The following is a 26,343-nucleotide window of genomic DNA, read 5'->3' as shown; positions in this document are numbered from 1 at the left end:
GCATTGGCCCAGTCATTCCTCTTTTGTTTGTCAACAATTAAAAATGTCGACTGCTTTCTATGTGTTGAGCACTGTGCTGGGCACTGGAAAACCACAGAAATCTGATTAATGCTTCCCTCTTCAGGGTTCACTGGAGGTGACAGAAACACACGCTTATTTGCAAATGGTGTAAAACGTGTGAACAGATAAACGTATGAACAGAATTCTGGACCCTTGTTTCTTGCAAAACCAACTTGTAACAAGGTTAAGTTTAGTCAAACACAACACATTTTTTTCACTACGACCTCCCTCCATAGAATGATTTTCTTTTTTTAAGATTTATTTAATTGAGAGAGAGAGTGACAGGGAGAGGCAGAGGGAGAGAGACTCTCAAGCAGTCTCTGCTGAATGCAGGGCCTAACAGGCTTGATCTCACAACCCTGAGATCAGGACCTGAGAGGAGCCAAGAGCTGGATGCTCAACCCAAGGCAGCATTGAGGTGCCCCCCATAGTAGAAAGATTTTTATTGATTAAACATATTTCCCAAACTGGTTGCTTTGCTTTAAAGAAAGAAAGCAAGAGAAAGAAAGAAACAGCCCATTCAAATTTAACATTTTGGATCCATTAAGCTATGTACAGATAAATATTGGCCCAAAGTCCAAACCTGGCTCATTGCCTAGTTTTTGTAAATAAAGATTTATTGGAACACAGCCACTCTCATTTATATACTGTCTGAGGCTGCTTTTATGCTATAATGGCAGAACTGAGTGGTTGCAGCGGAGGACAGATGGCTCTCACAGCTGAAAATATTTTCTATCCAGCTCTTTAAGAAGAAACTTGCTGACTTTTGAACTCTGACCCCAGTACTTTACTGTTGACTTCTTTCCCACCAATTCCCCACGCCCCTTCTCAGGTTCACGTCTTCTTTCATTTCATCACCTGAGAGGGACAGAGCTGTGCTTTTCGTTTTAATAAATGAAACTAAGCGGATAACACACCTTGGTGGTGAAAAGAGTCCACTAGAACTTTAAGATAACGCGCGTGGGCCACGTGGTCTAATTTTGCTCCGCCTGCCACTCATTTGTCGCGAGCCAATAGGTAGTGTCGGCTCCCGGGAGTTGGGCTGGAGCTGGGTGGAGCCCACGTGAAGTTGGGCAGGAGCTGGGTGGAGCCCACGTGAAGTTGGGCAGGAGCTGGGTGGAGCCCACGTGAAGTTGGGCAGGAGCTGGGTGGAGCCCACGTGAAGTTGGGCAGGAGCTGGGTGGAGCCCACGTGAAGTTGGGCTGGAGCTGGGTGGAGCCCACGTGAAGTTGGGCAGGAGCTGGGTGGAGCCCACGTGAAGTTGGGCAGGAGCTGGGTGGAGCCCACGTGAAGTTGGGCTGGAGCTGGGTGGAGCCCACGTGAAGTTGGGCTGGAGCTGGGTGGAGCCCACGTGAAGTTGGGCAGGAGCTGGGTGGAGCCCACGTGAAGTTGGGCAGGAGCTGGGTGGAGCCCACGTGAAGTTGGGCAGGAGCTGGGTGGAGCCCACGTGAAGTTGGGCAGGAGCTGGGTGGAGCCTACGTGACGACCGGCAGGGGAGGTAGAGAGAGCCGTTTTGGGAACGAGAGCCCCACCAATTGTGAGTTCTTATTACTTCATGTTTTAAGCTTTGGTGATGGTGTGCTCTCTGGCTGTCACTGTCCAGCTTTAATACATGAGTCTACCCGGTAGAGCTCCGTTCCTTCGAGCTAAAATTGAATATACATCGTTTTCTGTGCTGGTACATTTTTTAAAGAAATTCACTTTTTCATTGTCTAGCTAAATTCAGCCAGTTCCAGTTCGGCGGCTAAGTACCCAGGCGGGACATTGTTCTTGACCTCAGCGTGTCTTCACTTTAAAGCCATTTTTAAATGAGACCCCAAAACTTTACATAGTATAGTCAGTGATACAATAGGATCCAACGGAAGTTACCTGGGGGACACAGCTTTCCTGGTGGCAAAGGAGTGAGATGTAGAAGTTAACTGTCAACCGATGACGAGTAAGACTGAGAAGGCCTTGTGCACAGGAGACAGCTTACACTGAAGCAGGGAGGGTTGAGAGAGCACGGTGTTCCTGACGGAGGGGCGCTCCTTGGGGATGTGGCCGGGGAGCCACTGGGGACCCGTGTGCCGGGGCGGGGGCGGGGGGGTTCTTAGCGTAGACTGGAGCTTTAGCTTGAAGGGATAGACTTATCTGAGGGCCTTGGAAGGGGATGATGGAGGCAGATGGGCCTTTTATGTAGGTCCTTCCAAAACAGACAATACTGGAGGCTGGGATTTTAGTTGAGTTGTGATGGTCCTAGCTGAGAGATGGTAAGGACGATCTTGGGGACAAAGATGAGAATAGGGGGACAGGGAATAAGAAAGGGGTTCCTGTCCGGTTTGTGAACTTGGACAGCTCACCGTCCTCTGTGTGAAACGGTTCTCGTTCTGAAGTGAATTTACATTCACATGTATTACCTAAAACAGAGGGCTACTGGCCAAAAGATAAGATTGTCTTCTGGTTCAATATAATATTCTTTGAAAAATGGCTTTTGAAAAAGTTTGTATTCTGGAACTTGATTTGCAGGGTGTGGAAGCACGACTGGCTACACGGTCATTGTCACAAAGATCCTTGGGCTAACACCAAGTCCTGTTCTAATTAGGTTTTTCACCTTGCCTCGTGCCACCAAAGACTGTTTTCGGTTCTCTGTTCTCGCTTCTAGACACCTACTTTTTCTTTAACAAATTAGCACCTAAGGTTTATTAATTCCACCAACAGATGGTCCTGACACATACAAGTCTCACCATGAAAACGTTTGGATTTTTAATCAGGATGTTCTTTGCCCATGTGGAATTCTTGCCCAGCCTGCATAAATAGCTGGAGGCCTTGAGGCATTTCAATAAGGCTCAGATGGCTGTGCTGTTGGCACACTGAACTTCCCCCTCCAGTCTCCCCAGCACTTTCCCTATGCTGCACTCAGAGATTTCCAACTGCCGAGGAAATATTGGAATAAAATCCTTATTGGAAAGGATGTCTTCGAGAAGCACTGTTTGTTCTGAGCTTTCGACGGAAGGCTCTTTGAGAGACAGTTTGCTCTTTCTCTTGTTCTAGTGGGTGATGGAAAGAGGTGGGTGCCAGTGACTAATCGACCTGTTGACGAGGGCATTTATTGGTAAGAGAATGTTCACATTCTGATTTGTCATGGCAAGGCTAGTGAAAACTGGACAGACTGCTTAAAACATGCCACATCCAAAGCCTAACTCCTTCTGGACTGCATTTATACATTACCACTTAGCCACATCATCAGCAAAAAAAGGACTAGGGAACACTAGCCAGATGGTCGGACACACATGTGTGTCCTGGTTATTTCCAATCATGTTCTCATTAGACACTCGTCTTCCTTTCCGTGATATTATAGGCCTTGGTGATCTCTGCCAAATACCACTCAGTTCCAACTACAGGCAAGTATCTGTGCCAAGGTTGAAAGAGGGTTTAAAGGGTCCAGTGGTCCTAGTCCCTGCAGATAAAAAGATGCATTTCACATGATCCCCATCCTCCTGAAGCACACACTTTGGGGGGGCCATCCAAACTGTGAATGGTATGTCCTACAGTGCAATAGCTCCAAGGGAGGGGCCAAAGCCCAGAATGAAAACCCAGAGGCAGGATCAACCAAACTGTTTTTTAAAGCTTCACAGAGAAGGAGACATGGAATTTGGATTTCCGAAATATGGGTAGGAGCTGAGCTGTGAGGAAGAGGAAAGTCATAATGCACTGGGGAGACCCCTTGATCTACAATGTGTTCCTCCTGAAACACACAGACTAAGATCCAGGCACTGGTACTGGTTCAGTACCTAGGTGAAGGCTGGCTGCTGGGGTTGAGGGAAGCATCTATGATTCACACCCACAAATGAAGATGCCGCCAAATTAGGGGCAGCTTCCTTTTTCTCTTCCAGCCTCCTAGCATAGGCAGTGGCCATAACCTTAGGTTTCCACATTCTGGTTTTGAAAGATCTCAGAGAGGAAACAATCAGCCCCGAAAGAGGACCGTCTGGGGCAGGACCTTTCCATCACTTACTCCTTCAGTAGTGGGTTTTCAAATTTTGGTATTCATCAGAAACACCCTGGGCTGCTGTTCATGAAGTGTGACTGGGAAACAAACATCAGCATCACCTGGGAACTTAATAGAAATGGAGAATCGCAGACCTCACCCCAGATCTACTCAATCTGAAACCAAGGTTGGGGCCCAACAACCTGTTTTAATGATACCTCCAGGTGATTATTGCACTGGCAAGTTTCAGAATGTCTAAGAATGTTCACTAAAAATACAGGTTCTTGAACGCCATTCACAGAGATTCTAGATCAGTCAGATAATCATTCTGCCAGTGATTGTAACACCCTGATGGGCATGCCATCTTGGTCTTATCTCTAAGCAGGCTTCAACTTTTTCACAGCAGTCTTTTCTACAATACTGGGCTTACTCAAGCCCGGTATGCAGCCCTTCATTGTGCACTTTTTTCAGTGATTGCACCTGTAAAATGGGGCAGCGATCCAAAGGATGTGGGCTTCTCAGGATTAGAGATGATGTGTGTGAAGTACCTGGTGTAGTTCCTAACCCTTGGCATCTTAGCTCAGGCTGCTATGACAAAGAACCATACTCCAGGTGACTTATAAACAACAGAGATTTATTTCTTATTTCTTGAGTCTGGTGTTCCCAGTTCAAGGTGTCAGCATGGCAGGGTTCTCAGAAAAGCCCTCGTACTGGTTGCAGAATGCCAACTTCTCCTATCTTTACACAGAGGAAAGAAAACTCCCTAGGGTCCCTTTAAAAGAACACTAATTTCCTTCATGAAGTTTCCACCCTCATGATCTAATCACTGCCCAAAGACCACCACCCCCCTCCTCCTAATATCATCCCTTTGGGGTGTAGAGTTTCAACATGAATTGGAGGGGGAAGGGCATAAACATTCAGCCCCTAATACTTGGAAACAGGCAATAAAAACATGTAGAGTATGCTGCCATACATGGGGTTTGGAACACTGTGATCTTTCTCTGTCCTAAGCTTCCTACTCCAGGGCCAGGTTCCATCAGCACTGTTGGAGTCCTCTCAATTACTAACTGTTCCTCCTACCTCTTCTCTGCCCTTGACACACTTGTATGCACTTGGTTCTATCTGTAGCCCGCTGCCCATCATGAAGGCCCCCAGTCTACATGCAGACTCCTATAGGAAGATGTTGAGAGGATGCCTAGATCGGGATGTTTGAAGGGATGCTTATAGGATGGACCCAGAGCTACTTGACCAGCACCCAACAAGCTGCTCTATATGTACAAGCAAACATCTCTCCAGAAAGTTCTTTCTTGATTGAGCAATCCCTTTCCCAACCCAATTCTACCTAATGCCTTTCTCAATATATTCCTGATTATCAAGGCTGCCTTCAAGACTATAATCCCAAATAAAATCCTATTCTCTGCTTTGGTATGGAGTGATATATTAGCTCTTCATGTTGAGTTTGCCTCTTAAATCATAAATAGCCCTCCACCCCCCACACATGACTTGCAAGAAAAAGTATTCTAGAACTCGGGAGTGGGGGGAAGCACCATGGCTCCCACTTGTTCTAGGAAAGACAGCCTTGAATCTAAGTTCATAATTAACTCCAGGCTGGGCAGAATGCTTTCTCGCTGATATTTCAGTTGAGTATTACCATTGGCAGCCTCAGCTATAAAGCGGGTCCCACCAGTTGATATCAGCCTTAAAAACTGTCTCTTGCACAAAAGTTTGAGGTAAGAAACGTAAAGCACAGAGATTGGCAGGTGAGACGTTGGTACCCTGCAACATAGGAAGAAAAGACATGGCAGAATGGTCAGATTGATCAACCACCCTGAGAAGCAAGGAGTTTTTGAGAAGGAATCTATGCTTTAAAGAGATTCGTCTGAGTGTATTGCCTTGCAGCTAAACTGAGTGTTCAGTAAATGTGGAGCTCTTCTTAGCCAAGAAACAACAGTTCCTGTTCTTCTTATCGCTGAGGCATGTGAGTGTGAGTTCATTTTTGAGAATGTTACAGTGCTGATCAAAACACAGAATCTTCCAGGGTCTCAAGTCCAGACTCTTCCACGTAACTTATGACTTCAATTTCTGTTTCACTGGAAACAGTTTTCTGTAAAACAAAACATCTTCCCTTAGATGTCTTGTAGTACCATCTTTGTTCTCTTGAATTTCTTCACAATTATTTCCTTAAGTGTATTTTCCTTATAAAAATAGTAAATGTTCATTAAGAAAATATGGAAAATAAGAAGAAAACAAAAATCTATCCACCACCCTGTCTCCCAAACACAGCTCATTGTTTTCTCTCCAGCCCTGTTTTCTAGGTACAAAGTTACCTTTACAATTAAATGAAGCAAATGGATAGTCAGCTTCATAAATTGCTTTCTGTGTAACATTATGTAATATTTCAAAATATATATTCTTGGGCTGCATCATTGAATAGCTCTACATTCATAGCTCTTCATTCATAGTTTATTGTAGTTTCCCCTTAAATTTGGATATGTATTTGTCTAAGTTGGGCTATTATAATGTTATTAATGAGAAACTTTGTGACAGAAATAACCTACAAGAGATATTTCTTACTTTGTTTACTCATTCAACACATTTTTAAAAAGATTTTATTTATTTGAGAGAGTGCATTGTGCATTCACACACACACACACACACACACACACACATACACACACATACAATCATGGGGAGGGAGGGCAGGGAGAGGGAGCAGGGAGCCCAACTCAGGCTTAATCCCAGGACCCCGAGATCATGACCTGAGCCTAAGGCAGATGCTTAACCAACAGAGCTACCCAGGCACTCCTCATTTAACACATTTTTTAATACCTATAATACCTGTTGTACCTTAGACACTGTCTTGCATTGAGTATGCAGTGACAAACAGAGCAGATGTGCTCTCTGCCTTAGGTACTAGAATTTAATGGTTTATACTTCATTTTGGAAGGAACCCTCTCTGGTTACCATTGTAGAAATAAGGAAGAGCTGGAAACTGGTTTGTAACAAATCTAAAACACCGGATACATTTTTTTTTTTGTGTTTTAAACAAAAAGCTGCCTTCTTTGTAATTGATCAAGGTCAACTTCTGCCCTTCCATCTTCCCTCTCACCTCTCCCTGCTGGTACCGGTCTCTTGAACGTTACAAAACAATTTCTGACTTGGGTCTGAACAAGCAAAAACTTGCTTAATGAGAATTCAGGGATGGCAGATATCCTCTAAATCCCAGAACTCTGGGTACCCACACCAAGCTCAGAGACTCAGGTTGCAATTGAAAGCAGAACGCTTCCTTTCCCACTCACTAAAGGCTTCCTGGTGGGATGCAAAATCATCACTGCCATAGCACTAATCGCCCCCACCCCCAACCTTGTAGCAGAGGCCCGGAGGGTGAGTCTGAAGGGCTTTACCTTCAAAGCTACAGGCTGGGGCACTGCTACCTAGGGCCCAGGTTGTGGTCAGCTCTGAACTTGCTCGCATATTCTCCTAGGTAGAGCATTTAGGCCATAGGGTGACAGCATTATGGGGCAATACTTCATTTTCTGAGTTCTACTTGCTATCTCTGTTGGTCTCTGTCTCTCTTGTCTTTTTTTTTTTTTTTCTTTTTTTTTACATGAAACTCAACAATGTGAGAAGAAAGTTAAGTTGTCTTAAGAGGAGTCTAGCAGTGCTGAGCTCTGACATTAATCCTTTGCTTATTTTGAAACCAGCTTGTCTACCCCAAGTTGTTGTTTTGTACACATGACTTGATTTTAATTAACAACAAACCACAAGCTTATACAATAAGCTCTTAAGCCAGTTTCTTTCACCAGCTTCAGAATATTAAAGAAAATCTTTGGGGGCTCTATAGGGAAATTAGATACCAGCATTAAGATGTTCCATTAAGAGACAAGACAAATGACTTCCGTGGGCTGCTAAAATCAGATGTAGTTTATCAGGGATGAGTATGCTGGAGCAAGGAGGGATTGACAGCACAAATTCAGATGAAACCAAAACAAACTTTCACACTGGGGTCCGTTCTTCTTCAAGAAAAGCTATGGGTTAACTAAAGCAAAGCCCCTATTCCCTGATAAAGGCAAACTCAGGATGGAAGTAAGGACAGAGTGGTTCTTCTGTCTGACTCAATTCTTTGCCTGACTAGGTTTGTAACTACTATGGTCTATAATTATTCCAAACACCCAAATCGAAAACTCTAAAGGTCACAGCTTATTAAAATGATCCATTTCAGTCAGTGTTTGACCCTTACCTGCCCTACAACCACCAATTTATTCATCCATTCATGAAGCACTTCGTTAGAAAACTGAATTTGGGGGCGCCTGGGTGGCTCAGTGGGTTAAAGCCTCTGCCTTCGGCTCAGGTCATGATCCCAGGGTTCTGGGATTGAGCCCCACATTGGGCTCTCTGCTCAGCAGGGAGCCTGCTTCCTCCTCTTTCTCTCTGCCTGCCTCTCTGCCTACTTGTGATCTCTGTCAAATAAATAAAATCTTTAAAAAAAAAAAAAAGAAAACTGAATTTGTTAAGAAAATAGCTTGGCCTACATGAGGGATCTGCAAACTATAGCCTGTGGATAGAATCTGGCTTATTGCCTGTTTTTGTAAATAAAGTTTTATTGGCCAGAGTCAATCCCCTTCATTTGCATACTGTCTGTGGCTACTTTCACACCACAATGGCAGCATTAAAGAGTTGAGGGAATCCCTTTGGTTGTTAGGTATTTATAATCTGGCTCTTTATAGAGAAAGTTTGCTGACCCCTAATCTAAATAACCACTTAATTTAAGGACAGATTTGACAAAGTGTATAATAACTGTACACTGAAAATCATTAAACATTGCTGACAGAAATGAAAGAAAATCTAATGGTTGATATTTTTTGTTTGTATGGTATGATGCTATGTCATGTTCACAGATTGGGAGACTCATTTTTAAGATGTCACTTCTTTCCACATTACCCTACAGTACAACACAATCCTAATCAAGATCCCAGCAACTTTTTGGGTAGAAATTAATAAAGTTGCTCTAAAATTTATATGAGAATGCAAAACAAAATACTTAGAATGACCAAAACAACTTTGGAAAAAAATCATGTTTGGGGATGCCTGGGTGGCTCAGTCAGTTGAGCTTCCTTGGTTTTGGCTCAGGTCCTGATCTCAGGACCGTGGGACTGAGCCACACTTAGGGCTACACGCACAGCATGGAGTCGGCTTGAGATTCTCTCTCTTGCTCCCCCTTTTTTTCTCCCACTTATGTGCTCTCTCTTTCTCAAATAAATCTTTTTTCTAAAGATTTTATTTATTTATTTGATAGAGCACAAGCCAGGCAGAGCAGCAGACAGAAGGAGAAGCAGACTCTCCATAAGCAAAGAGCCCAATACAGGGCTCAATCCCAGGACTCTGGGATCATGACATGAACCAAAGATGGACACTTAACTGACTGAGCCACCCAGGAGCCCCTTAAATAAATATTTTTTTTTTTTTTTAAATCCTGTTTGGAAGCCTTACACTAACCTGATCTCTAGGTTTGCACTAAAGCTATAGTAATCAAGACTGCTTTGGTATAATGATAGACAAATAGATCAATGAAAGCAACTAGATAGTCCAGAAATAGACCCATACATATATAGATAACTGATCCGCAACAAAGATGCCAACACAACTCAATGGGAAAAGGATGATTTTTTTTTTCCCCAACAAAATGATGCTAAAACACTTGGGCAGCCATGAGTAGGTGAGCATTCAGTTAAGCCTAAGTGCTCTGAATGGCAAATAGGGCCTCAGGAAATGCATATTTGGGGAAGTCATTTGCCTTCTCTGTTTTTTGTTGTTGTTTGTTTGTTTTTTTACTAAGGAACTAGGACAAGTTCCTCTGAAAAATGTTACTGATTAGGGTATCGATGTGCAGAAACATCAGAGCTAAACAGAACATTGGATCATCTCATCTATGGCCCTTGACTATACAGAAAAAGAAGTCAGGGCTCATGGGGTTGAAGGAATTGCCCAAGCTCAGTTAAGAGACGGCTGATAGAAAAAATTCCAGTCTGACTGGTGAGGACACTTATAGCTGAGTAGGACCTTTCCAATTCTCCAAGACAGTAGTGAACATATATAACATACTATTGAGCCAAAGAGCAGAATGACTAGAGCATCATCAAGTCACTGGCCCCCCTGGATAGACATTCTGCCCTGGAATATGCAAAACCAGTAACCTGATGACTAATCCCTGGAGACCCAACCCTGAGCAGATAGGACCCATCGTGAGAGCCTTCAACATTACCTCAGGGCTGACGATTACAAGGAAATCTTTAAGACTATTTTTCGGTGCTGGAACCGGTGGAAACAGCCTGGCCCATAGGTGACCTCTGAAAACAGAGCAAAGCAGAAAATTAGGTGAGCAAAGCAGCCTTTCTTGTGTTCAGTATCTGCTCTACAAATTGACCTACTGAATCCCAGGACCTGCTGTTCTATAAATTTAAAAACTTTATTGACCAAGAGTTACAAATATTATATTTATCTATATTATAATATTAATTGGGCTATGATGTGGCTTCTGAATCATCCAAGAAAGACATGATGGTAACCACTTCACGCTGGCGCATGTTTTCAGGCCTAATTTCTAAACATGGGTGATTTGTAAGCCCTTGGTGCCCAACCACTCACTGTGATGCTGGCTCTAGCCCCTCACTCAACTGTGCTGGCTCATAGAGTTGTCTTTGGTGTTCCTCTGCTTTGAACTGCCACCCTCCAACCCACAGAATATAACATTTATAATAATGAAGCTCTTTCAAACCTAAGTAACTTTCTAAATTATGAAAGGACTGAGACAGAACATGTCCTTAAGCCTCCTAAATGGCTCTTTGTCTTACTTAGAGCCAAAGTGGGTGAGGAGTTCTTATGGGGCACTTGCAGGCTCGTGGATTGGTCACTAGATCTGCATGACCTTTCTACAATCTGTATTTGACCAAAGGACAGTAAGCCACTCAGGGACCAGGTGAACAAAGGGTGAAGGTAGGAGTCGACACCTCCTAACTGGAGATCATTCCGTGGGCACAGGGGTGACTTCAGTCTCCAGGGGGCTGCCTTCCTTTATCCAAGCTATAAAAGGAGTCTGCTAGTGGCTTACCTAAGAAAACCAAATACTGAGAAGGCAGTAAAGGAATCAAAAGAACATGAAAGTAAAAAGCTTCACAGAAATGAATACACTGTCATCAAATTCAAGAAGGGTGTGTAATGGCTGTGGGGCCCTGCTATGCTCTGTCTGGTTTCCATAAATCATCTAAAGATGTTTCTCACTTTTTAATTTGGTCCCTGCTCATCTTGGAAAGGCTGTCCAAAAGACAGCAAAGCGCTGGAATTCCAACTGCTAACAAGCACCCTAGTGGATGCATGGCGAAAGTGTAAAAATTCAATACTCAGACTTCATTGGAAACATTGAAATAAAAAAATACCTACATTTTACAGATAAGGGTGAAAATTAACAGGATGAAGCAGATGGTTGCCACAAGCACGATGAGAAACCATTCTGTGGAGAGCTTCTGATCATCATTTCCTGATGGAAGAAGAAAGAAATCAGAGCTGCAATCAGCTACGGATATGCAAAATTACTTGAGGCAGCCATCAGAAAGCTTGGATTTGAGTTGCCAATGCTGGGTGAGGCTGGGCAAGTAGCTTAGCCTTCCTGAGCCTGGGATTTTTCGTGAGGGTGAAATGAAGCCTCTTTTAATATTAAATCATGATTTAGGCAGTCCATAGGTATTTATAGACTGCACTTGTTGTAGTAATGCCTCCTGAATCTTGGACCTTATCAGCTTTGGATGAGTAGTAAGGTTTTTAGATGGAAAAGCTATAAAAGGTAAGCCCTCTTAGTAATCTAATTGTATTATAATAAAAATATAGACAAGGTTGGAAACATAACTTTTAGAGAAAGTAAATGATGGTTAACTCAGAGTTAACCCTAATGCATCAGACTCTGCTAAAAGTACTTTGCAATCTTAATTATGTTCAGCACCTCTTAACGATTATTTTCCCACTTCACGGACAGGAAAGTAGAAGCAAATTGCCATTGAGAAAGTATAAATATGTTGCATACCATCTCACTCTCCAGTTAAATTTGCTTCTTATCTGCATTCAAGGACAGATTCTTCTCTAGTTTTCATGATCTCTTTGGGGTATGTGATGATTTTTTAAGATACTGGAAAGGTTTTCAGGAAAAGCCCCAGGTCCTTAACCACATGGTTGTTAAGGAGGCAATGCACTTGTTAAACTGCCTGATTCACTTCCAGAGAATAAGGCAAATCCTGCATTATCTCCCGGGATGCAAGTTTGCTTTCTGTGGGAGAGGCCACTCACTAATTCATTCCTTTATTCACCCGTTTCACAAATATTTATCAGACTCTCACACTATGTTTGACCCTGCAGAGGTTGCTGGGAGCTGGATTAAAGCACACATGTGGGCTTTCCCTGTGTGCTATTTAGATCCATCAAAAAGGAAAGACTCTAAGCAAATAATAACACAGGTAATGACTTAATGCCAGCTGTGCTAAGTGCGTGGGGGAAGTTCAAGCCACACCACACCAGAGGAAATGGACCCCAAACTTTAGTTTGCCATTAATTGTTTCATTTATAAAATGAAATCTAGTAAGTGGAACTTTCAAGTCCTTATAAATACCCTAAGTCTTCCCAAAGCTCCGACATAACTTCAAACTCAAAACATTCAACATATCAAGAGGGAGAGATGTCTGGAGGATTTAATGCCAGTGAGCCCAACTTTGCCTTGATCTCTTGCTGTTTTGCCTCCTGAGAACTCTTCCTCGGGGTTTATCTTCTACTTCCCCAAAGCTTTAATCTCTCCTCCTTCATCTCTTCCCTTCTGCTTTCAAATATTCATAGAGTCCTTTATCTTGAATAAGCCATTACTTTGCTCTGCCATCTCTCCCAACTATCATCAAATATCTTCCTATTTTATTTCCTAGCCTAATTTCTTGAATAAGGGATTCAGGCTGCTTCATTTCCCACCCCAGAAACTGCTTTTTTATTTGTTGATGGCTGCCTCCTAGTCAAATTCAAAGGACATGTGGTTTCTTTTTCGAACTATTTTACCTGGTCTCCTTCCTAATTTCAGACATGATGGCTGCGCCCACCTTGATACCAAGTCCTTGGCTCTTTAACCCAATATTCCCCTTCCTCAGTGGCATTTCTGCCTTCTCTTTTTAATTTCAACGGACCCTCTCAGCTCAGCTCGGGACCCTTGGGTCTCTTCCACTGGAAAGTGTGTTGAACACAGCTGCATCTTTTAATTCCGTGTGTTCTTCTCCCAGGTCCTTAGACCTGGCCCAGCCCTAACACCAAGGTTCCACTTCTAGATAGGAAATTTCCCATAGGTGAAACCCACTTAGATATTTCTCCAAGCGGACAATGTTGAAAACTAAACATCTGCTTGCCTTCAGATCAGAACGCCTTCTCTCACTGACTTCCTCATGATAGTCTCCATATTGGGATCCTTGGAAGTCTCTGATTCTTCCTATTCTCTATGGCCCTGCCTTTCTCCACTGACTCAGTTAACATCATCACATCATACGCGCTCATAAAAGAGAGGCCTGCCTTGGTCTCATGGGTGCATCCTTGCCTAGTGTAGAAATCTGGAGTCTCTTCTCTGCTTGCAGTGGAGGTCACCATTCTGAGCCTCTGTTCCCTCATCTATAAAAACAAGCAAGTTGAAATACACAATCTTTAAGATTTGTGCCAAGTCAGCACCTTTTCTAATACCACCGACTCCATCCAGGCCACTGTCATTTCCTACGTACTTACCTTTAACAAAATTGATCTTAGAAAGGTAGTTGTTTGTATGGCTAAAGTTTTGTAAATTGTCATAAAGTATTAAAAATAGAAACAATAACTGGACATAACTAACAGCTTATTTTCTGTACTTATTTTTTTTACTGAGTGTTCATGGGTACCAGACACTATGCAAGGTGCTTATCATGCATTTTAGCATAATTCTCACAAGAGCATGTCGAGGTAGGCACCATGCTCGCTTGGCAGATGGAGAAACTGGAGCAGAGAAGGGCCGACTCTGTCCACTGAGGACACAGCTCGCAGGGGGAGCTGAGTGGTGATGCTCTTAACCGTGATGGAGGGATCCATTCCACTGCCCGTCATCACCAAACTGAGGACACACGGCCCAGGCAAGAGCTCCACTTAAGACATCCTAAGCATTTCTCTATCACTGAACATGCCCCTGAGACTCATCTTCCTAGGTGGGCACCAGGGAAGCGTTGTTTCACTGTTGGGTCCCCACTATTGGACATAGCAAAGCTGATGCACCGCGCTCCCTCAGGAGGAGGCTGGCTGCATTGTAAACCGGCGGTCCCCCTGATGTTCTCAGGCTGCCGTTGGGACCGAATCCCTTTATTAAAAACCTACAACCACAGTGTCTTTTTTAAGGTTGAGGTTGGTTTTTTTAGAGAGAAAGAGCATGTGTGGTAGCAGAGGAGGAGGGGGAGAGGGAGAGAGAGAATTGCCAGTGGACTCTACACCCAGCATAGAGCCTGATGTGGGGCTCGATCTCAGAACCCAGAGGTCATGACCTGAGCTGAAAGAGAGAATCAGACGCTTAACTGACTGAGCCACCCAGGCGCCCCAAGTTTTAGGCATTTATATCTATTATTTTATAAAGAGGCATTAATCATACTTTGTGAAATGATAAAAACCAGATACTCAAGGAGGCAAAACTTTTATTTTCCCAAGTGCCACAGATACTGAAAGGTTTTAGGAGTAATACTCAGTTTCTGGGTTGTAACCGAGCATCCCGTGAAGCCTCGTTTTTATTGCGCTGGCTCATAGCTGATGGAAAGAGCACCTGGAATGAACTAATACCGTCAAGTGCCATCTAGCTTTATTTCTCAGTCTGATGTCCTGAATAAGGGATTTTCCTGCTTCATTTCCCCATTTCTGAAACCCACCATTCCATGCTCTTAACCATTATTCAAGAACGTTAATAAGTTCATTCAGAAACTCCAGACTCCATTTCCACATATGGAAAATAAATTTAGCAAGGGTTATGTCAGCAGAAAAAACTTATCTGGTTTGTAAGTAGGCTTAACAGGTAAAGTTTGAGTCCCACAGAAAGAAAGAGCTGTGTTGTAAATATTATCAGGGTCACACACTTGGTCCCATTTGTGTCTCAAATTGTGAAATACCTCATAGTCAGATGCATCGAGCGCTGATAATCGTACCGTTCACTTCTGACCATGATTACAAAAATCTTTTCAGTTAAACCACTCCACCTAGTCACTAGTCTCACTTTGATAAAAGTTTTTCACTGAATTAGCAAAAATACAGAGACAACTGATTTTATTTCATTCAATCAAAAAAAGTTATTGATGCATGTAAGTTGCTATGTGGGAAGCAAAGTCATGGTCGCTGCCTGGAGGGAGTTGGCAAATGAGTCGTTTCTCCTGGCCTGGCTTCTGCAGTGTTCCTGATGCTCTTTAGAAAGATTCCCCTACCACCAAGTGAGAACAGAGCTCACCCCCAGAGAAAAGAGCCAAGGTCAGTGTTATGGTGAAGGAAACATAAGCAGGCAGGTAAAATTAGTACAAGGAAAAGCTTTCACATACTCACTACCGAAAGGAAATTACTTGTGGATTATCTACTGTTTAATTTTTTAATGCGAAAGTCTCGAGTCTGTTACATAAATGAGTGAATTAAAGTTAGCATCGACTCTGATTTTACTGAAGGTAGAAAAAATGGGAACAGGTCCCAAGGGTAGTACATATGTCCTTTGGGTCAAAGTGGTAAAAATTTCACTACCGAAAAGTTGGGAGATCCCTGAATATATCATTAATTTGAATTTTGGGGTCTCTGGCCTTAGATATTTTCTCAAGAAAAAGGATTTCCAGATAACTTGAATCTTTTCTCTGACTCAAGGAGAATGGCTTTCCTACCCTAAAACGGAAGCCACAGATGTTTCTTTTCAAGAAATTGACAGGCCCTGCTATTTAGTTATGCAGAGATGTTTTAGAAAGAGGAAGTCACACCATCGGTCCTTCTAAGGAGAGAAGCCCTCCAGACCCTCCACCTCATTCCTGGATGCTCTTCTGACATTGTCAACCTACAGCATTTGGGAACTCAGCTGTCTGGTTTCTGATGACCTCCATTATCATTTTTGACATCTCACCATTTTACCTTGAGAACAAGTCAGCTGCTGAAAATTCTGTTCTGTGACTTGGCAGTGTGAGGGGTGGGGGTAGGATGTTGCATGGAAAGGGGGAGGGAATGTGATGGTGGCAGCCAGGGAGAGAAGATAAACCTAGGCACCCAACCAACTTAACCCCTTCACCTGCATCTGGCTATTTCTGGAACTTCGTCAGATCACTTCCCTCCTGATGCTGTGGCCCCTCTTGGTGCAGAAGTCTGTCATCTATGTGTTCAGGCTAATAACTCCGAGGAGGGTCAATTCAGTGTGGAAGCTGCTCCACCTTAAATTTTCCACACAAGTGTGGCTCTCAGTGCTTCCATATAGATTTTGAATCTGACTTCAGACTTAAAAATAGGTTTCAAGGGAAAAGAGCTAATTAGCAAATTGATGGGACTCTTCCAATGAAGCAGCCCTGGTCTGTGTTCATAGAACCAGCAAATGCTGGGACAAGGCAGGCAGCACCAGCCGGTGCCAGGTCACGGAGAGGCTATGCCTGCCTCTGCCCATAAAGCTGCCCATAGTTTGCCTCTCGTTGCAAGGGGAGGCTGTGGCATCTTCGGTGAGCAGCACCCCAAACCAGGTCAGAGGCTCCCATTGCAAGCACAAGTCAGAAGTAACCCTTTTTTGTGGATGAGCTTTTTGAGGCAGCTCTCAAGTGGGCTGTGGGTTTTACCTGGTTTAGGGAGAAAAAAGAGGGCAGTAAATGCAGCCTCAGTGGACAAAATGTAGGGTGGCCCAGGGTCCAGAGCAAGATAGACAAAACATGCCCTGTGCTCAAGTAGACTGAAATATGGAGAGGTAACGAAGACTGTACATGCACGTGCACCAGTGTGTTCAGGATTCACTGGAGAGATGGCTGCAGGACTGCTCATTAGGCCTCGCAGGGCTAGACGTGAGGAAGTAGACAAGAGAACTTGTTTTTTTGTTGGCCTCTGCAGGATTTCCTACATAGCACTCCCAGGCAACCCAGCACTTTGTTCCCTAAGAGTCTCCTGGGCCTTCCATTAGCCTGCTAGCAAGCACCCTTGAAAGGCTGTGGTCATTGCATAAAAATAAGAAACAAGGCAGTGACATAAGTCAAGCAGAGACAGTCAATTATCATATGGTTTCGCTTACTTGTGGAGCGTAAGGAATAGCACGGAGGACACTGGGAGAAGGAGAGGAGAAGTGAGTTGGGGGAAATCGGAGGGGGAGACAAACCATGAGAGACTGTGGACCCTGAGAAACAAACTGAGGGTTTTGGAGGGGAGTGGGGAGGGGTGTTGGGCAAGCCTGGTGGTGGGTATTATGGAGGGCACGTGTTGCATGGAGCACTGGGTGTGGTGCATAAACAGTGACTTTTGGACACACACATAAATTAAATTTTAAAAAAAAGAAAGAAAGAAAGAAACAAGGGAGTAAAGAGATGTTGGCTTGGTTGTTATTCACCACGGAGGTGACCTTTAACAGGTGACCTCTCCAGTTACCATTGTCTATTTGGTAAAATGGGGATAAGGACTGAGTGAGTGGGTAAATTTGTAAGGCCAGTGTTAGTACATAATAGGTGCTAAATAAATATTTGTTATTATAATTGCAGTTAAACACATTGTGTCAGAACGGAAGAATCAAGAGGGTTTCCCTAAGTCATCAAAACAAGACCAAAATTCAAGGGCTGTCAGAATCCTGAGAATGCAGAGTAATGAACTCAGACCTGGAGGGGAAAGGAATGCACCAAATCATCAAGATACTACGGAAACAGTAACACAAGGCATGGAGGGTCTGAATCCTCAAGGGTCTGTGTTAAAATGAGATTACTGACAACTTGATTATAAGCTGGCAGAGTGTCACCCTTTCACAAACCCTGGCTCCCACTGCCCATCTTCCTGCCTCTATTTCCCTGGCTGGCACCATGACCTCTGGGATGTGAAAGCATGATGGAAAGAACATGGTGAGGAACCAGTTCTATGGTTGGTTCCAGACCCAGGTTTACCACTTTCTTGCTTTGTCACTTCAGGCATTTCCTTAACTTCTCTGCAACTTTTTTTCACATAATCTATAAATCTACGTAATTAAGGAAATTTTTTGTTTGTGAAGATACACAAGATCGCATAGATGAATATGCCTAGCATGGTGCCTGGTTCAACAATAGTCCTTGCTTCCTCTGAGCTGTTGTCTCACTTGCAAGGCCCTTCGTGGGGTAGAAATCATGTGTGGAAGGCCAGCGTGGGCACCACTAGAGGTGGCCATGCCAGAAAACACAGTAGAATACCCTGTTCCTGACAGTTGGAAACTGAGTCTGGCATCTTCCCTCTAGCTAGTCTGCTAGTCCACTTCCCTCCGTCAGGCTACGAGGACCACATAAGGGTGAGATGGTCCCCACCCACCCCCACCCTGCCAAACCCCCACCCCTCTACCCCCTCCCGCCCCCGCTGCTGAGAGCAAACAGTGGGCCTGCCATGCACTAACCAGCCTTTGAAACCACAAGAACCTGGATCTGAGGACACAGTTGACTGACCTGACTACCATGTTCACCAACCTGAAATCCCCCATTTGCAAAGAAAACCCAGAATCCCCACAAGTTCCCTCAGCCTCAGGCAAGCCCAAGTGGGCTTTTCAGGTTATCAGGTCACCTCTTTTTATTTTTTTAGACCAGTTTTGTCAGCGTTCATCTCCTTCCTCATGAAAGCCTTTTCACTTGCAGAATTCTTTTTGAAGACCTAGGGAAACTGAATTTGGGACCTCTGCCACGTTTGCCCTTCCTGTTTTCCTTTGCTCGTTTTCTCTCTGTTCTACCACAGTGAGAGAATTTAAAAAGAAAGTATGTGGTGACAAAGCAGAAAATAAAGGAGGAGAGAGCGTAGGAGGTGTCCAGGGTGAGGCTGCAGGACCTGCCGCCCTTGGCTTCTGAGTCCGGGTGACCCGGGCCAATGCATGTGCTTCCTCACAAATTCACAGCCTCCCAAAGTCCACAAGAGTTGCCTGTGGGGACCTTACTTTCATCTCCACCCAAATGTTTAAACACATCCCTGATATTCTTCTTCCCCTACTTTCCTTAAGTCCTTACAGGCTCTAGGCTGGCTCCCTTAGCTCTAAGAACCAGTCCCCCGACCGCTGCCCCAAACTGTGACGGGAGAGCTAAGGCCCGGATTTCCTCTAAAGTGTCTTGTGGAAAGAGATGCCTACGAAGGCAGCAGAGGATGGCGGGAACATTTTTCTCTACTCCTAGAGGTACAAATGCTACATATCTCAAGCCTAAAGAAATCTTTAAATTAAAAGGTGTTTTTTTTTGGGGGGGGGGTTGTTTTGTTTGCTTCTGGTTTTGTTTTTATTTTTGTACCTGTGACCTAGCTGGTGGCCTTCAGATAGGGCCTTCAGTGAAGTCGGGGCAAACCCAATCGCTGGTTGGGAGGGCCATGCCTGTGATTGCGGTTAAGACCCATCTCTGATAAGGTCTCTGAAAGACTGAGCCTGACCAGTGACAAGGCAGGAAAGGCGTGCAGGGGAGGCTCACATAACCAATACTCTCTTTTCCAAAGGGAAGGGTACAGCTGTAGGGCATTTGGTTTTCATAACTGCTTTTCTCATGCATGGTGTGTGAGGTTCATGGAGTGGGGAGAAGGAGAGAGATGAGGGACTGAAGCAAATGGAAGGCTTCATAGGACCAGGGTCAGGAGAGCAGAGGTTTAGGTAAACAGGAGCACAGCAGAGATAATAGGGGAACAGAAGAATCCGGAAGTTAAGAAAGATTTGAAAAGGAGAAAGAGGAGTGAAAATTAGGAAGTTAGCTCTTAAGATAAGACGCAGAGGCCAGTCCAGGAAGGGCAGTTGATAACCAGTGTTGATAAAACAAAACCAACTGCTATTTCCATTTGAAAACAAACATGTTTTATGTGTTGGAAATCCTAGCACAGGAGGGCCCATGTAGGGCCAAGGTTCCAGACACTTGCCTGCCGGATTCTCTCACTGTCAAAACTTAGCCTTCCTGGGTCTCACTATTGAATAACCTTGGGCTATCATGGGTTCATGAGTGAAGCAAATCTATTCCATTTTGCCAGTGGATGACTATGTCACCTATTTGAGAAAATTAGCTATTAATAGCCACTTCTGGGCTGTTTGAGAACTACTGATTTATTTAAGATCTCTGGGTCTCCATTTGCTTATATGAAAGGAGATGGACTTAATAATACTGGAGAACGAGGTGGTATTTGAGTGGGGCTGCAGAGCGGAAATGGAAGGGGAGGGCTCCAGGGCGCCATATATACAAGGTGGGAGAGGAGGAAGGTGTCTGAAGGAAATGAATGGAGCGACAAAATTGCCTGATAGACTGCAAGCTGAGCGGAATTATGGTTGCATCCTCAAGAGGTAAAGAAGAGCCCTGCAACATGTCCCAGAGGAGCCCGGACTTCCTATTATGTTTATTAATCATCTTGATGAAAATGGAAAGTCTGCATTGATTAAATTCACTAATGATCCTAAACTGAGCAGGGGAGTAAATTCCAGAAACGATGGATTTGTAAGGTGAGTGGTGATATTAATCAGCTCATCTTATGAAAAGGGTGGCAGTAAATGAAAAGGGATTTGCCATAGATAATGGCAGTGAGGTATACCTGGGGGGGAATTATAATGAAGCTAGTTCTGAACTAGGAAGCTGTTATTTGGGAAATAATAATGGGAGGAAAGCTCTAAAGTGGAGAGTGAATAATAAATTAAAAACAAGCTTAAAATAAATTCTCATTATGGATCACAATTTCACTTTCAGCACTTCTGTGGTGGGCTGAGGGCGTGCAGAATAATCTTGGGGTGCAGCTTGCACATTTTGAAGTGAAGGAACTGGGAACTGGGACCCAGCGAGGTTAGGCACAGGTCACTAGTCAGGGGTGGCAAACCCAGGCTCGCTCATCACCACTCTGTACCCTGCCAGGGTGACAAGAGATTGGCACTCCTAAGACCTACATGTTGCCTGAGAATCCCTCTCAGCACAGCGCATGAAGCCAGCCCCGATCCCTTGGCTGGTGAGGTGTTATCTTCTGCCATCAAACGTTTGAGTCAGAGAACTAGACATTGACAGAGTCACGGCTGAAACCCAGATTTCCTGATCTGTCGCTTTTGCTCTGTAAGTTCTAAACTGTCTATGGTCAACACTGACCTGAACTTCACGATTCAAACATGCAGAAAGCAGAACCAGCGTCTTAGCCAGGGTTCTCATCTTGGTTTCTGCTGTGTTGGTTTGACGTCCTTGGGCAGCATGGAAAAAATCTCTGAAGCTCTCTGTGCAGTAATGTTTGGGAGACACTCAGAAATATCAATAATTCAGAGCCAATGAGTTTTGTGCCCTTGGGGAATAACGTAGACTTAAAAAAAAAAGTGACCAAATATAAGTAATGAAAATTAAGCTTCTATCACAGGCATTTGATAAAAGGAATAATCTTGTTAAAAATTTCCTGGGACTGATTAATGTTCTCTTTTGCTCTTGGCAAGCAAAGTGAAATGACATTGTGCAGAAGAAGCAGTGTGGAGGGAGGTTGTGTGTGTGCGGCCAGGTGGGGGCATCAGCCCAGGGAGGAGAAGACAGTGGGAAGACTGGCCTTGGCACAGTTGGGAAGTAGGTGCACTTTGCCCGATCTTTGTTCCTTTTATCCTTCTTTCTTGTCCCTCTTCCCAGGAAGACTTGTGTTGCTCCTCTGAGTTCCAGTGGGGGAATATGGGGGCCACCCCTTAAGGCTGTGCTGACTGTTTGTCACACAACTCTAGGGGGTGCCATTCCTTTTTGCAAACTCTGCAACTCTGCACGGCCAGCCCCCCTGCAGACTCATAGTCCCTCTGCAGGTCTTAGGCCTTTTCTCACTCACCCAACCTTCTGTGGAAATCTACCTGATACATGTCTAATCGGACTCACACCCACATAATCTAATGGGTCACTGCCCACGAATTTCCTGAAGACCCACCCATTAGCCTAAGTGAATGACTTAAATGTAAAATTTTACAACGGGCCTGAAAGAAAGCTCTCCTTAAGTACACTCTTCACATGATCAATGAATACCCCATAGGATGAGTGAGAAATAACATTCACACGCTTGACCAGCCATAGCCACACAGTTACTCCCAGGATCTCATCATTGTTTAATTTGTTCAGCACTTTGTGTCTTGCCATAGTCCTGTCACCCCGTGGCCTTCCGCAGGCAGCTCTGCCACTTCATATCTACCACTCACTGGGCATACAGAGTTAAGCAAATTGCCCAAACTTGCAAAGCTACTTTCTCATCTGCAAAATAGGTTTGTTGGTAAGATTCACGGAGGTAATGGGCGTCGAGCATAGAGCCGTGTTTGGCAAACAGCCATCCATAAATGTCACCTGTGATCATTGTTTCTTATTTCACGGTACCCCATGAGGCAGTGAGGTGGACATTATGTGTTTTGTCCGGGGAACCCAAGCGAAGTCAGAGGGGACTTTTTCCAAGGGTATGCAGTCATCACATACCACAGCTGGGTGTTACGTTCCTGCCACCTGGGTACGACTCCCGTGTTCCCTCCACTGTTCCGTGTTCTCATTGATCTCATGCAACACTGAGCCACGGAAGTCCATGTCCTCAGGCTGCCTAGTGGCAGCACACACAAGAGTTAGGTTAGCCGCTTTCTGACTGTCTACTTTGCCATAAAACATGTACGGAAACCCAGTACACCTAGGCAATGACAAACAGGCTGTGGATTTTCTGTCTTGAAGGTGCAAGGCCACACCTGCAGGTTATGGGATCGCTGTCTGAAGCCGAGTGAGCACGGCAGCCGTCAAAAGGGCAGTAGGCTGATGGAAGAGGAGGCATTTGGGTCCATGAATGAATGTGTACACTTTCCAGGATTATCGGTGTTAACCATGAGGAAGGTCGCTCGCTTTAAAATAAACAAGAGACTCACCCACATATACTGTTTGGCTCCACTCACTCCATAACCCCGTCTGTCTGCACACAGAGCTCACTGCTGCTCTCACTTGAATGGAATACTTAGAAATATCATCAGTTATCGAGATGAATGTATTCGTTGTCATTTTTTCTGTCTAAATGGGGGGAAAAATAGCATTATAAGAATCTCTGGACATGTAATTTAAGTCATGTCAGTTATCAGAATAGAAGGTTGTACCTAAGTGACATGTCTCACTGTTACCTGATCCATTGAAAATCAATAGGACGGGCACTGATTCGTTTATTCTAGAAAGTTCCAGTTTGAATGTGTGGGCAGCTACCCTTTGGGGTAAGCGATCTTGTAACCAAAATAAAGAAAAAGTCAATGGTAACATCTAGATGATTTGTGTGGGTCTAGTGATGTTTCCTGATGAACAGACTGGAGTGGCCAGTAGAACGCATAACCCCCGCTCATCTTGTCCCACCATATTCTGCAGTCATATTACTAGACAGTATCACTTGATTTCCATGCTTTTCAGCAAGCATCAGCAAACCACAGTGTGTGGGCCCATCCGGCCTGCTGCCTCTTTTTGAAGGGCCTATAAGTTATCGATGGTTACTGTAACTCTCAATGATTGAAAAATATCAAAAGAGACCTCATGACACATGAAACTGAACTTTCAGTATCCACAGGTAAAGCTTTACTGGAACACACCCGTGCCTATTTGTTTACATATGTTTACTATGGCTGGTTCTGTTCCCCAGTGGTAGAGCTGAGTAATAGTGATAGAAACCATACAGCTTGCTAAGCCTAATATATCTGGCCATTTACCAAAAAAAAAAAAGAAGAAGAAGAAGTTGTTTGCCATTCCCCAATGTGTAGGAATATCTCAAACTGAAGCCATCGGGTGGGCACCGTGATAGAGAAGAGAAAAGAGCAGAGTCCTTGAATCTAGGAAGGGCTGAGTTTGAACCCTTTACTCCAAACTACCTGCAAGGCAAATTCCTTGACCTGAGCCTCTCTTTTCTCATCCATAAAATGGGAATAACACCACCCAAGCATGAATTATTGAACTAAATGGAAGTACCTTTGTAATTCCAAGTTTAAGAACGTACTGGGTTGAATCCTATGAAAACTATGAATATTCAACCTATCTTTGATGAGCAAAAACAGCAATTTGGTTAGTTGAATACAATAATAGGTGCTCAGTAAATGCTAGTTTGCCACAGGAGATCTGGGCCAACGTCTCTAGTGTGACAGTGAAGCTATTTTCTCACAAATGAGCCTTTCTCCGTTCTTCTCTCTACTGCTCAGTGCCCACACCATTCAGCTAATCCTGTAGGCCCCACACCAGAGACGTATCCCCAACACCTGCATCATGCGTTCTTCTGGGTGTGCCCCCCTTGCTCCCCTACCCCATAACCACTGCCTGACGTCTTCAGTGATCTTCGGCTTGGCCCGTTGCCAGAACCACTAACCCCACGTGCCTGTCCACATGCCCCCTCCACACGTGTCTATCTTTCATGCTGCTACCAATATTATTCTTTGATTTTGCAGATGCAGTCACAGTTCTGTACTGAATTGAATTCTAGAGTAGCTTTCAGTGCCTCTGGCAGTGGTTTTAAAAGGAGAAACCACTCCTTTTTTTTTTTTTTTTTTCCTTTTAAATCTCAGTCATTCTGGGAAAAGTCCCAGTGTAGGATCTAGACTTACTATCCCAAGGTTGGCTTTATGTCCAGACCGACTCAGTTATGGCCACTTGGCTGAAGGAGCCTCGCTCTCTTATGCCTTCTGCCTAGACCCCCTGCCACTCCAAGAGCACTTGGCAGACTGCTGGGGGCCAGGAGCTATTTATTTCTGAGCCTCAGTGAGGGAAACACAGAAATTGAGAGGACAGCTTCAAAGCTGTTGTAGCAATTTGACATGGCCCCAACATCCAAGCCCATGCTTGCTGGGCTTCTCTCTGGGTATATTTGATTTTTCTAGCCTTTCCTTTTTACTGTATTTTACAAAAGAACAATTGGAAATTGAGTTAGAATTCTAATGAAAAATTAGAAATTAGAGTAGAAAATTTTTTAAAAAAAGAAGGCCAGTCTTTCAGCATAGGTATTTTGGGAAGTGCTGGTTACAGAAGTGGGTCTCCTCTGCTTACCATGCATGTTTCTACTCCCCTTTTCTGATTTTGCCCAATTGGCCCTCAGTAGGGGGTTGCTTGGCCTACCCCCTGTGCCTGCTAAACTAGGCCCTTTGATGGCAGAGACACTATCTTCCTTATCTTTTACTTCCCACACAGAAACCAATTCCTAAGTATTGGCTGAATTAAATTGGATGGAGTGGAATTTGCTTTGCCTACTATCAGTAAGAGGCCAGCAGTAATCCTAACTTCCCTAAGCTTTGCCAGTTGAGTAACTTTGGGCCAAGGGGCTTAATCTCTTGGTCTCACTTTCCTATGTAATGGGAATGAGGGTGACTTAATGGAGTTACTGGGAAGATGGAATAAATTAGCATAAGAAGGCTTGACCCAGAGCTGATGCTTCCTCAACTCTGGCCGGCTTCTCAGTTCTTTGTCCCTTCAACTTTTTGTTCCTTAGTGCTAACAAGTATATTTCAGTTGCAGTGAAGACAGAAAACATAATATTTACCATCTTAACTCTGGCAGTGAGTACATTCACCTTGTTGTGCAACCATTTCCAGCACTCTTGGACCCTCTGATACCGAAACTCTACTCATGAAAAACAGCCCCCACGCCCCCCTCCTCCCAGCTCTTAGAAACCACCATTCTACTTTCTGTCTCTCTGCATTTGACTACCCTTGGTATCTCCTGTTAAGTGCGGTCCTATAATATTGGTCTTGTTGTGACTGGTTTATTTCACTTAACACTGTGTCCTCCAAGGTTCATCCAGGTTGTAGTATGTGTCTGAATCCCCTTCCTTTTTAAGGTCGGACAATAGTGCATTGTACGGATAGACCACATTTTATTGATCCGTTCATCACCGGTAAGTGGACACTCGAGTTGTTTCCTCCTTTTGGCTGCTGTGAATAATGCAGCTATGAACACGGATGTGCAAATTTCTCTTTGAGATGCTGCTTACTGTTGTTTTGGATGTATACCAAGAAGTGGAATTGTTGGATCCCACAATAATTCTATTTTTGATTTTTTGAGAAACCGCCATACTGTTTTCCATAGCAGCTGCAACATTTTATATTTGCACCAATAGTCGTGCTCATGAGTTGTTATCTGATCCTTTGTGTTATTTTG

General features: G+C 44.1%; 1 protein-coding gene across 1 annotated transcript in view; it reads right to left on the bottom strand.

Moving 5' to 3' along the window:
* Positions 1-4,640: 4,640 nt before the first annotated feature.
* IL5RA (interleukin 5 receptor subunit alpha) overlaps positions 4,641-26,343 on the bottom strand; it is a 36,452-nt gene continuing 14,749 nt past the window's right edge. The window contains exons 9-12 of the mRNA XM_082740250.1: positions 23,100-23,238; positions 11,465-11,561; positions 10,290-10,374; positions 4,641-6,131 (exon numbers count right to left, since the gene is read on the bottom strand). Coding sequence (XP_082596376.1) covers positions 6,045-6,131; positions 10,290-10,374; positions 11,465-11,561; positions 23,100-23,238 — 408 coding nt within the window. The 3' untranslated portion in view covers positions 4,641-6,044. The remainder of the gene's footprint in view (positions 6,132-10,289; positions 10,375-11,464; positions 11,562-23,099; positions 23,239-26,343) is intronic.

The sequence above is a fragment of the Mustela nivalis genome (genome assembly GCF_964662115.1).
Source record: "Mustela nivalis genome assembly, chromosome: 1".
In the NCBI taxonomy this organism is placed as follows: Eukaryota; Metazoa; Chordata; class Mammalia; order Carnivora; family Mustelidae; genus Mustela; species Mustela nivalis.
Note: the sequence above shows the minus strand (reverse complement) of the source record. Positions and strands in the feature narration are given on the sequence as shown.